The sequence below is a fragment of the Lampris incognitus genome, chromosome 5, assembly GCF_029633865.1.
Source record: "Lampris incognitus isolate fLamInc1 chromosome 5, fLamInc1.hap2, whole genome shotgun sequence".
NCBI lineage: Eukaryota > Metazoa > Chordata > Actinopteri > Lampriformes > Lampridae > Lampris > Lampris incognitus.
Genome location: NC_079215.1, coordinates 8,219,813 through 8,230,289, shown reverse-complemented (window position 1 = coordinate 8,230,289; position 10,477 = coordinate 8,219,813). Strand labels below are relative to the sequence as shown.

Below are 10,477 nucleotides of genomic sequence, written 5' to 3'. Positions count from 1 at the left end.
GAACGAATGAGACCCCCCCACCCCCACCTCAACACTCACCTTGATGCATCCCTTAAAGGTCATGAGGTGCTGAAAGCAAAACCAGAATCGCCTTAAGCGAATCAATAAAAGGACGGTCTCCATGTTTGACAAGAACTAAACATCTTTAATTTTCTATTTCAAAAAGAGTGACACAGCCACTTTCGTTCCATGCGTGCCAAAAACTCAAAGTAGAAACGGGCCCTCAACAGAGAGCAGCCTCACTGTCCAGGATCTGAGTCTGAGTCACTGTAGTCCGCAACCAGGGAAGTCAGACCTCCCTGACACCTGTCCTGCTTCTGTTCTTTCCCATATTCCTCTGCCCTCGACAGTCCGCTACCTTCGTCCTCTGTGCTGTTGAATGCCTCCTCCTTGGACATCCCACCATTTGTCTCTGTCCCCTTCTGTCCTGACTGGGGCTCCCCAATTTCCCTGTGTGCTCCTTCTTCTCTGTCTGTGACCTCTGGATCTGTTCCTGTGTGGTTGACTGTTCCGGGGTCGGATTTCCTCCGTGTGACAGTAGCACAAGGTTCTGGTTTGCTCCCCGAGCTCTCTGCGCGTCTGCGGATCAAGGGGCTGGGGGAAGAGATGGGAGAAGGACCAAGGGCTTTAGCCACCGCCGCCCCTTTCCCCTGCACACCCAGTTTGTGGAGCAGACTGCCTGCAGCGCCCCCCGAACTTGCAGAGGAAGAAGTGAACCAGGAGCGAGAGGAGATCTCCTTCCGCTTGCTGTGCTGCCTGTCCTTGTAGGCTGGATGGATGTGGAGGACAAGGAGAAATTCATTAAAACTGGCAATGTTTCTCCCTTCAGTCAAAAAAAACAACAACTGTGTAGTTATAAGTTTATCTGTGTTTTTTTATATGTGTGTGTGTGTGTGTGTATTTAAGGTTGGTATTAACTTTGGTATTAACCTAACTAAAAATGTTAAGTGCCATTAAAATAATGATAAGCATAATAACAATACGTAGACCCAAACTCTGAAAAGTGTTTACAGCAGGTGTGTGTGCATGTGTGACATACAGTCCGCGGCCTGGTAGGTGAGCAGCGCTGCCAGTTTTTTGTCCTCATCCTTCTCTGGCAGTAGAGGAATGGAAAGGTTGGTTCTCTTCCTCACCATGTTGTCCTTTTCTTCCTGCTCTGCCAGTACTTTCTTCTCCGACTGCGCTGGCAATGAAAAATATACGTCAGTTTAATTGGAACCAACACCTTCATCATGCTAATAGGGGCCATTTAATGTAAAAAGGGGGCCTTATGATGGAATCCATAGGTGGCCTGGGATAGGCCATAATACATGCTAGACAACACACACGTCGAAAAGGTGAAACTTTTTTTTGGTAAGACTTTTTTTTGGCAGTTGCCTCAAATTCTAAATTTTTAGAAGCAGTGCAATGCTCAAGAAAACACCAAGCAGCTAGAGTCCTGCCTGGCCTGCCTAGCGGATACCATGGATGTCCTGAAATCTTTCCCAGCAGTGTGCAAAATGTCTTTGAATCTCAACACATCACTACCTGCCTCAGCTGCCCGTGAAAGGCTTTTTAGCACTGCAGGACTGCTTTTTAGACCCAAAAGGGAACTTCTTGCTTCTAAGAACTTTTGAGAATCAGCTTCTGCGGAGGCTGAACAAAAGATTCTGGTAGTCTTGTAAAGATGAGGACTAGCTGAGATGAGGAGGAGTAGCAATGAATGAGTAAAGGCTTAACTGGACCTGAAGTTTGTTTGTTTAGAGTTCTGTTGCTGTTTTGCACATTGGACTGTTTTGCACATTGCAGTGACATTAGGTTAATGTTATTTTCAGTATATTGTAACAAAATACTGTTTTTTAAAAATTATTATTATTTTATTTGAAATTGGAATGGTTAAGATAATAGTAGAGCTGAAAAATTTTGGGGGGGAAAAAAGGACTGTACCAGTGTTGTCTCATGTTTTGTTTTGTTTTTTAATTCATATTTTCAGGGGATAAACCTATCTTAAAATGATCTACTTCTCTGGCTAATTTTCACAGTGCATTGATAGAAGTCATGGACGCTTGAATTCATAAAACGATCTTTTCTCCAAGGACTAATTTCGGGCTAGACTTTTCAAACTAATCTGTGCCTTCAACTAAATTCAAACAAAGTGACAATGTAATTTTGGACTAAAAATAAAGGTGACATGGTGATATGGCCGAGCCTGTACTTTTTGCTTTTATACTTTGAGTACATTTCAGAGCCTGTACTTTTTACTTTCTACTTGAGTAAAGAAGTTGAGTCATTACTTTTACCGGAGTCTATTTTTACACAAGTATCTGTACTTCTGCTTGAGTTAAGAATGTGTGTACTTTAGGCACCTCTACTTGTTAGAACAGTGATGCAGGGAAGGGATAGATCTACTTTATAAATGCTTGTGAGCAATATTTAACACTTCTAAGTCCTTGAACGCAAATAACTCAATGTCAGACCTTGGAAGACCTGTGGAGACTAATGAAAAGTTCTCAAGATGAGGAGTACCCTAAACTTCCTGCGGAGTGAGCTGTTGAGCTGGAAGTCATCTTTCCAGCTGGCCTGGTGGTCCTGGATCTCTGACAGAGAAGGAAGGGCCTTCCTCAACTTCTCCTTGTCTCGCCCACCATGGTCCAGTTTGTACATGGCATCTGTCTCAAGCTTCTCCTTCTCTGTCCTCTCTATCAGAAGGTAGAGGGTTGAGTGAGCATAAAGATGTCAATTTGTGAACTTAAGGAGAACTAAATGAGTGAAAGAGAGCAATAGATATGCTGATACAGATTGATAAGGAATTCACAATTCAAAAAGAAGCGATTTCTTGAGAGGAAGAGTGTAGTTTCATGACCATTGAATTTCAGTGTTTAAATGTGCTGAGCATGTTCAAGTGTGTGGAGCACATGATGGCTGATGACCGAGCATCTTGCAGACTACCTGCAAATTCCCTCTGTCAAGAAGAAAAGCGTGAACTGATGAACCGGAAAAAAGTGTTATTTTGTCCCAACAGCCATATATGGAGTGCATAAAGTTGTTGAGCACCTGTAGTGAGGATCTGCTCATTGTCCGCCATGTCCCAGCGTTCCTCCTTCCTGCTCGCTCCACTGACTATCACATAGTCACAGGTGGCCGGGTCTGTCTGCATCTCAATGTAGTTGACACACAGGTGGCATTTCATCCTAAACCTGGTGGGCCACAAACAGAGAGGATTGGTCAGCATATTCTAAATGCTTAATTTGCACCCGATGAAATGAGCTCCAACTTAGATAACTTTTGAAACATTTTTGGACTGAATAATCCCCAAAAGATTCAAAGTATAGTTAGGGTCTCGGTGAACCAGCTAGTTTCACTGACCCAAGATTTCACAATAATAGGCTACCTATTTCCCCAGAAGGTTGACAGCTCTGCTACCATTTTGCCCTTCATTTCGAAAGGCTGGATGAAATGATTTTCTCAATGCTGCCAATTGAATCTTTTAAACTATACAAAAAGGACGCAGTGCACACACATTAATAGCACCCAATTCATGGCACTTACTCAGCATGGAAAAAACACATTTTCATTTAAAGCCAAAATGATAAAAACTGAAGATGTGTTACTTATATCCAACGGCCACAAAATGTTACTTTCAGCATTCATCCCAATCTATCTTTGTTCACCTGTAGATTGGCGTGGTGTAATAATTCCCCACTTTTTTCTTCTCAGCATTGTAGCGGACACCTGTAGGGGTAAAAAAAAAATAAAAAAAATGCAATGAAGCATGGCATGGTCAATACTGTAAAAGTCTAAGAACTGATGAAAAAGCCATCTTGCCCTTCCAACTTACCCATGCCAATGTGATTCTTGCAGCCATCACACCAGATGTTGTAGGGCATCTCAAACCTACGTGGACACAAAGGGTCACTTGCCATTAGAACCAACAGATATTGTTGTGTTGGGCTGGAGCTTTGTCTACCAGTGTCAGGTCATATCAGGTCATATTTGCTACCAGTATCAGGTCGTGTTGGGTTGGAGCTTTTGCTACTAGTGTCAGGTCATATTCCAGAAGGTTACTCTAAAAATGTTTAGTGTTTATAAAACCCTCTAATTGTACTCTTGATAAGACATGATTTATGAAGTGAGCATTAAAACATTTTTAAAATTTGACATGATAGCCTATACACTATGTAAAAACAGATCCAACAGATCTGTTCAAAATGGAAACCATTTTCACTGCTGTTGTGTCAGCACCTTTCTTTTAGCTGAACAAACAAATATGGTTGAACCCGAGTTTTACTAGTGATGTTGTAGTGTCGGTTGACAAGTGCTTGATCTGCCATATACTGCTTGTGTACAAGAGCTTTCCTTTTTCTTTAAAGTAGCCGCTACCGGCCTTATTTTCCCCACACTCGACTATGATGGTGACGATGTAAAACACTATTTGCCACATAATTTTTACCAGGTAAGTCCTACCCAACAGTAACCATTAAAATAAGCAACTTCAATAGCATTTACTGACCGGATAATGAGGATGCCCTGAGACAGTTTCCTGGCTCTCTCCCGCAAAGGATGAGTCTTGTGGTAGCCATTGAGCGAGCCATGCTGAAGACAGAAGATGACATAGGTGAAGACTAGTATCATATAATGTGTCACTTAAGCTGCCTAGGTCGTCTATGGAGCATCAACCAGTCTTTGCCATACTGACCTTTGCTGGGTCAAAATCTGGAGGGTAGTATTTGTTCGTTCCTTTTCGTTCACCCTGTCAACAAAAGAGACATCAAGACAATGTACAACTTCTGTTTGAAAGATCCACATAGCCATTTGTAGCATTATATAAACAGATGTATATTTCCTGACTCACCATATTGGCGACTGGTCTAACGGTCGGCTGACTTTACCCTGGTAAAAAAATAAAATAAAATTGCATCACGCAGTCATGTCGACGTGTGGCATTTAGCTCACTATGTGCATCTGCCTGCATTTCCCATTTTATGATCTTATGTGGTGATTTGCCTTCTTATACCGATATGTGGCAATGAATTTCATTCTCCAGTTCCCCCGCCTCTTGACAATCTAAAGACCACTTACACTAAATGCACTTGTCAACACACGCCCTCTTAGCTATGATTACTATGTAGCAAATGCACTACTACTTTATGTAGTACTACTTTCATGATTACTGCTGTGTAGCAGATATGGTAACAACTACGTACTACCTGCGCTGCTACTACTACCACTACTACTTCATATAAGCTAGTACTACTACATGATAATTCCATGTAGTGCTCAAATCTATCTGCTAATTACTGACCCTCTAATAAGACCCTACACATGCAACCGACACACACATATAAGTGTATGTCCGATGAAAAAACAAATAAATATACATGCACGAAGGGAGCTGGCTAATATAGGACGATTCCGGCCGCTTGCCTTGCCTGGAGCAGTTGGCAATTCGTACCGTCGGCCAGTGTTTCTCAACCCAGTCCTCAAGGACCCCCTATCCTGCAGATTGTCATTGTAACCCTGCATAGGTAGCTCTGCTTGTACTTACTCAACCAATCTTCCCACAGCGCTTAATTATGCAAGGTGTGCAAACTCTGACACTCACTGCTGAATTACTACAAACAGGTACCTATTCAGGGTTGCAAAGAAAATCTGCAGGATAGAGCTTCCTCGAGGACTGGGTTGAGAAACACTGAGTTAGTCGATCTTAGCCTGCGTCGGTAGCTAAGCTAGCAGCTTGTTGAAAGCTAGCGTTGATTAAGTTAACGTTTACGCCCTGTCAGTAGATACGGACTCGGCGGTGGTGGCTGGGGGGGGGGTCCGGCGACACGGCAGCCTTCTGCAAGCGAACCCCCCCCCCCCCCTGTTCGTCGACAAAACAAAACGCTAAAACGCTAAACACACTTACCAAGCGAGCCTTGTCCGGATACACCAACAACGACAACCGCGTAGCAAGCGGAAGTGGCGATGGGTCGCGTTTGCGTCACTTCCGGTTTGCGTGACACGACGCTTCGCTGCGGAGTGCGGGAGGCGTCGCGGGAAGAATAGTTTTTAGTGTTTATTTTTGCCCCTCGCTGATTGAAGAGAAATGGACCGTAACGGGGAGCCGCACAAGCGGTTCATCTGTTCGTTCCCGGACTGCGCGGCGCGGTACAACAAGCAGTGGAAGCTCGACGCGCACATGTGCAAACACACGGGGGTGAAACCCTTCGCGTGCGCCCGGGACGGCTGCGGGAAGTCGTTCTGCACCAAGTACCACCTGGAGCGGCACGAGGTGTCCCACAGCGGCGCCAAGTCCTTCCGGTGCACCGTCGACGGCTGCGCGGACTCCTTCACCACCAACTCCAACATGCGGAGGCACGTCGCCCGCGCCCACGGCCAGGGGCAGCGGACGTACGCCTGCGACGTGCGGGGCTGCGGACTCGCCTTCCGCAAGAACAAGCAGCTCAGGTCCCACGTGTGCGAGCGGCACAGCGCGCTGCCGCCCTACCAGTGCGCCCACGCGGGCTGCGGCATGAGATTCGCCTTCCCCAGCAGACTGCGACGGCACGAGAAGGTGCACATGGGCTACCCGTGCAAGGAGGAGGGCTGCGCGTTCACGGGGAAGACCTGGACGGAGTTGCAGAGGCACCGGAAGGAGAGTCACCGGCCCGTGTTCGAGTGCGAGCGCTGCGCCAAGGTCCTCCGCGACTCGTGGTCGCTGCAGAAGCACCGGCGAGTGCACTCGGACGTGCGGGTGGTGCTGAACTGCCCGCGGGATGGGTGCGGGCGGTCCTTCACGACGGTCTTCAACCTGCAGAGCCACATCAGCTCCTTCCACGACGAGCTGCGGCCCTTCGCGTGCGCGCGCGAGGGCTGCGGCAAGACCTTCGCCATGAAGCAGAGCCTCCTGCGCCACGCCGTCGTGCACGACCCAGACCGGAAGAAGATGAGAGAGCCTCGGCCCCGGCGGTCTCTAGCCTCCAGGCTGAGCGGCTATAAACCCAAGAAGAAAGCCACCGGCCACACGGAGTCTCCGGAAACCGCGGAGCCTCGGTCAAATGTAAGCGCCGTCCCCCAGTCTCTGGGGAACTCGGGATGAGCCCGGCCTGGATCAGCTCAGCGGGAATCCCGCCTGCAGGACACATCCTTAGTGGGTGACCCGGCTGTGGCAGCCAATCCGCCCTCGGCCCGGTTCCGTGCACCGTGCAGCACTACTGTACATCTCCCCGACTTCCCTTAGAATGATCAGAGGACGTTGATTCAGTTCATGTGGACACACGCCACGCTTATTGGCAGATACCTCTCATATAAGTGGCCTCTTGAGTCTAAACTGACTGCAGGTACCCCCCACCACCCCACCCTCATAAACAATACAAGTTGCATAACGACCCAAACCAACACCAAAAACAACAGTTCTGATCATATTGCTGACACGTGGTTATTTTCCTGAGTCCAGTATTCTCAGCAAGGGCTGAGTCTCGCCGTGTCCTCGTGTGCGTGGCAGGCGTCACCCGGCCAGAGCTTTGGGGTCTGTGGTTCGACCATCCATTTTCAAGCACACTTCCTGTGTCCTATGTCTTAGAAGAGATGCATTCCGTGTTTGTAAACCCTTGCGCTGCTGAAAAAGTGAAAACATTTCATTATTTTTTTGTAAACCTGTTTAATAACAACCTCTTCATACAATGCCCAAACATCTGGTCTGTTTATTTGTAGGGTTTGAAAGCCCTGGTCGTGACCTAAGGAGCCACCTGAGTCAAGAGTGGTCAATACAGCCGAGGTCCCGGTACGTCAGGCAGCCTCACTGCATGTGAAAAATAGAGATTTCTCCATGACTCTGGTGTGTTGGGCCCTATGGAAAATGTTGTCACATTAATCACAGGGAATTTACCCCCACCCCCCCGATATAGTATGGTGGCACAGGCTTGCATATGCAAAACGCCGTATTTAGGGATATCACTGAGACTCATCCCACTGAACTGCTTGGTAATGTAAATACCATGTCCAACCAAAACTGGTCTGTCAAATAATACTCCCGCCAATACTTAAACCCTAATTTTCTGAGACGTCTTTGGTAATAAGTAGTCTTGTCATACATTTAGATCAAGTGTTTCATCAAGCAAGAAGCGTCCTGGGTTCGAACCCCCCCGGGGGTAGTCCAACCTTGCGGGGGGGTGGGGGTCGTCCTCCGTGTGGAGTTTGCATGTTCTCCCCGTGTCTGCGTGGGGTTTCCTCCCACAGTCCCAGAGCCGTGTAGGTCAGGTGACTCGGCCGTACTTGAACTGGCCCTGGGTACGAACGTGTGTGTGTGTGTGTGGGCCCTGTCCGCTGGCCTGGCGGCCTGTCCGGGGTGTCTCCCCACCTACCGCCCAATGGCTGTCGGGATAGGCTCCAGCATCCCCGTGGCCCTGAGAGCAGGACGAGCGGTTCGGATAACGGATGGTAGAAAATCTCCACATTTGAGCCTGACACCAATGACAGACGAGGATACCGAATTACTGCCCAGCCCCCCTACAGCAGAATACCCTATCTTTGTGCCCCCCCCCCAAAAAAGCAATTCTAAGGAGCTTTGGACACCTCCACATGCCCGCAGCTTTAGTGTCGGAGGGAGAGTGTCTGCAATAAAGAGGGAGAACGGGAGGATGCTGGAGGGTGGCCGTTGCCCTTTGCCCTGCAGCTCATTGGACACATCATGGCCTTAACACCGCTTTTAAAGCCACCCGCACTCTCGCCCGTGCAGGGCTCGCGACGCCATCAACCGCTTTGGGGGGTGGGGGTCTTTCGACAAACCCCACTCGCTGAGACTTGACGGAGGACAGGGCGGAGGGGCGAAGAGACGCCCCGGCTCTTGACGGGTGAGGTGGCGCGATCGGCCGATTTATAGCGCGAACGGGAGCGGCTCCCCGCGCGAGTTTCACATTCCAAGGCTAAATCCCCCTCTGAATGCTTCCCGTCACAGGAAGGCTGCTCCCAGCATTCCTGCCCCGCTCGTCTCAGACGAACCCTACATGGACTGGTCGTCAGACAAGTTCACCTCGGAATGCACGAGGAACCGTCGGGGGGAAGCCAGAGAGCGATAGAATCGTAACGTGATACAGTTCTCGTAAGAAGCCTTAACACCTATGCAGATGATCCGTCTACTCGTATAAATGTCATAGGAATTTTTTTTTAACGATATTTTATTTTCACGGACCCCTTGCAATTACACCGCGGACCACTAGGGGTCCGCGGACCCCCGGTTGAGAAACGCTGTTCTAACCCACCCTACCCTGTAGGAGCAGTGGGCAGCTGCAGCACCCGGAGGGGGGGGGGCGGGCAACTCCAGTTTTTCTTTCCGCTGCCTTGCTCAGGGGCACAGACAGGAGTAGTAACCATAGGCGTTTTTGGGGGTGCTGCAGCACCCCTAAATTGAACCCCAGCACCCCTAAAATTGAAGAGATTTTTTATTTTTTGCTGTATGTCCGTGTTTAACAAGCTGAAGAAATGTCAAAACCATATCCAGTATACGGTTTAAACCTAAGTTTTTAACAACAAAAATACAGCACCCCCCCATGCTTCGAAAATGGTTTGATCCACCCCCCACCCCCAAATTTATCTTGCCTGGCGGGCCAGCACTCTAGGTGCTAAGCACCCCAAAAGCTCTGATCCTAGAATCGCCCCTGGTAGTACCCCAAACATGCATGTCTCTTTGATGGAGGGGGGGGGGGATTTGTTTTAACTGGACACCAAACCCACCATTTATACGCGTTTCTCGGTTCCGCTCACCCCCCCCCCCTCTACGGACGGCTAGGAAACAACATGTCTTTGTTTGCAAAGTGAGGTTTCGGGCCATGCAGATTTGAGACAGTGTCTCAGATGAGACACTTGGACATAACACGAATGTATAAAAGGTCGCGCAAAAGCTGAGAATTCACTATCTAAAATATCGGTGCCGGTATCTGATGAGGCCGATCCGGTTTCGTGCTGGAAATTGCGAAAAGGAAACGTGTGATACGTGTGCCCAGCACCGTATTTAACATGCAAGATTATTGTTGAGGAAACCAATTGGCACGGATGACCTCATCTGCTTTTATTCCATCTCTTTGTTTCGAACAAGTGATCTTTCTGAGATGAAGGACCTGTTGTATAATATAGACTGGTCCCGAAAGTAATGTCAGCGATTATCAAAAGCAAACAGACTGTTGAATGACATTAAAAACCTGGTCCATATAAGTGATCCTCTCTCTCGCCCCCCCCTCCCCCATGAATCCGCTGTCACATGCCACCACATTCTTCACCTTCATGCTTCCCCCTTACAAGGATTTATCCTCTATAGTCTTCGCGTTTTCAGTTATATACATGTAAGTCTATTTTTACCGGGCCGTATCAGTTCTGGCCCTCAGTCGGGCTACATTTAGTTTTGATTGGAGCCCTGCCCGGATCCAAATCCTCACATCGCTTCGAAGCAGCAAGACAGGCCGAACGCCAAGGGTTCAGATTTAGCCACTGTCAAACCTACACATTATACATCATCTTATTTTCA

The 10,477-nt window shown here is 48.1% G+C and overlaps 2 protein-coding genes across 2 annotated transcripts in view; one reads left to right on the top strand and one right to left on the bottom strand.

The window, feature by feature from the left end:
- Nucleotides 1-6,004, bottom strand: part of yju2b (YJU2 splicing factor homolog B) — a 6,716-nt gene extending 712 nt beyond the window's left edge. The window contains exons 1-10 of the mRNA XM_056280195.1: nucleotides 5,885-6,004; nucleotides 4,832-4,869; nucleotides 4,676-4,729; nucleotides 4,490-4,572; nucleotides 3,818-3,873; nucleotides 3,651-3,711; nucleotides 3,034-3,176; nucleotides 2,506-2,678; nucleotides 1,040-1,178; nucleotides 40-769 (exon numbers count right to left, since the gene is read on the bottom strand). Coding sequence (XP_056136170.1) covers nucleotides 240-769; nucleotides 1,040-1,178; nucleotides 2,506-2,678; nucleotides 3,034-3,176; nucleotides 3,651-3,711; nucleotides 3,818-3,873; nucleotides 4,490-4,572; nucleotides 4,676-4,729; nucleotides 4,832-4,834 — 1,242 coding nt within the window. The 5' untranslated portion in view covers nucleotides 4,835-4,869; nucleotides 5,885-6,004 and the 3' untranslated portion in view covers nucleotides 40-239. The remainder of the gene's footprint in view (nucleotides 1-39; nucleotides 770-1,039; nucleotides 1,179-2,505; nucleotides 2,679-3,033; nucleotides 3,177-3,650; nucleotides 3,712-3,817; nucleotides 3,874-4,489; nucleotides 4,573-4,675; nucleotides 4,730-4,831; nucleotides 4,870-5,884) is intronic.
- On the top strand, nucleotides 5,954-7,640 carry LOC130112722 (transcription factor IIIA-like). The gene has a single exon (XM_056280196.1). It carries the CDS (start codon nucleotides 6,065-6,067, stop codon nucleotides 7,055-7,057), a length of 993 nt encoding a protein of 330 aa, XP_056136171.1. The 5' UTR covers nucleotides 5,954-6,064; the 3' UTR covers nucleotides 7,058-7,640.
- Nucleotides 7,641-10,477: the final 2,837 nt, after the last annotated feature.

Bases quoted from the DNA above. Each gene is read 5' to 3' on its own strand.
- LOC130112722 (XM_056280196.1), top strand. From the start codon at position 6,065: ATGGACCGTAACGGGGAGCCGCACAAGCGGTTCATCTGTTCGTTCCCG.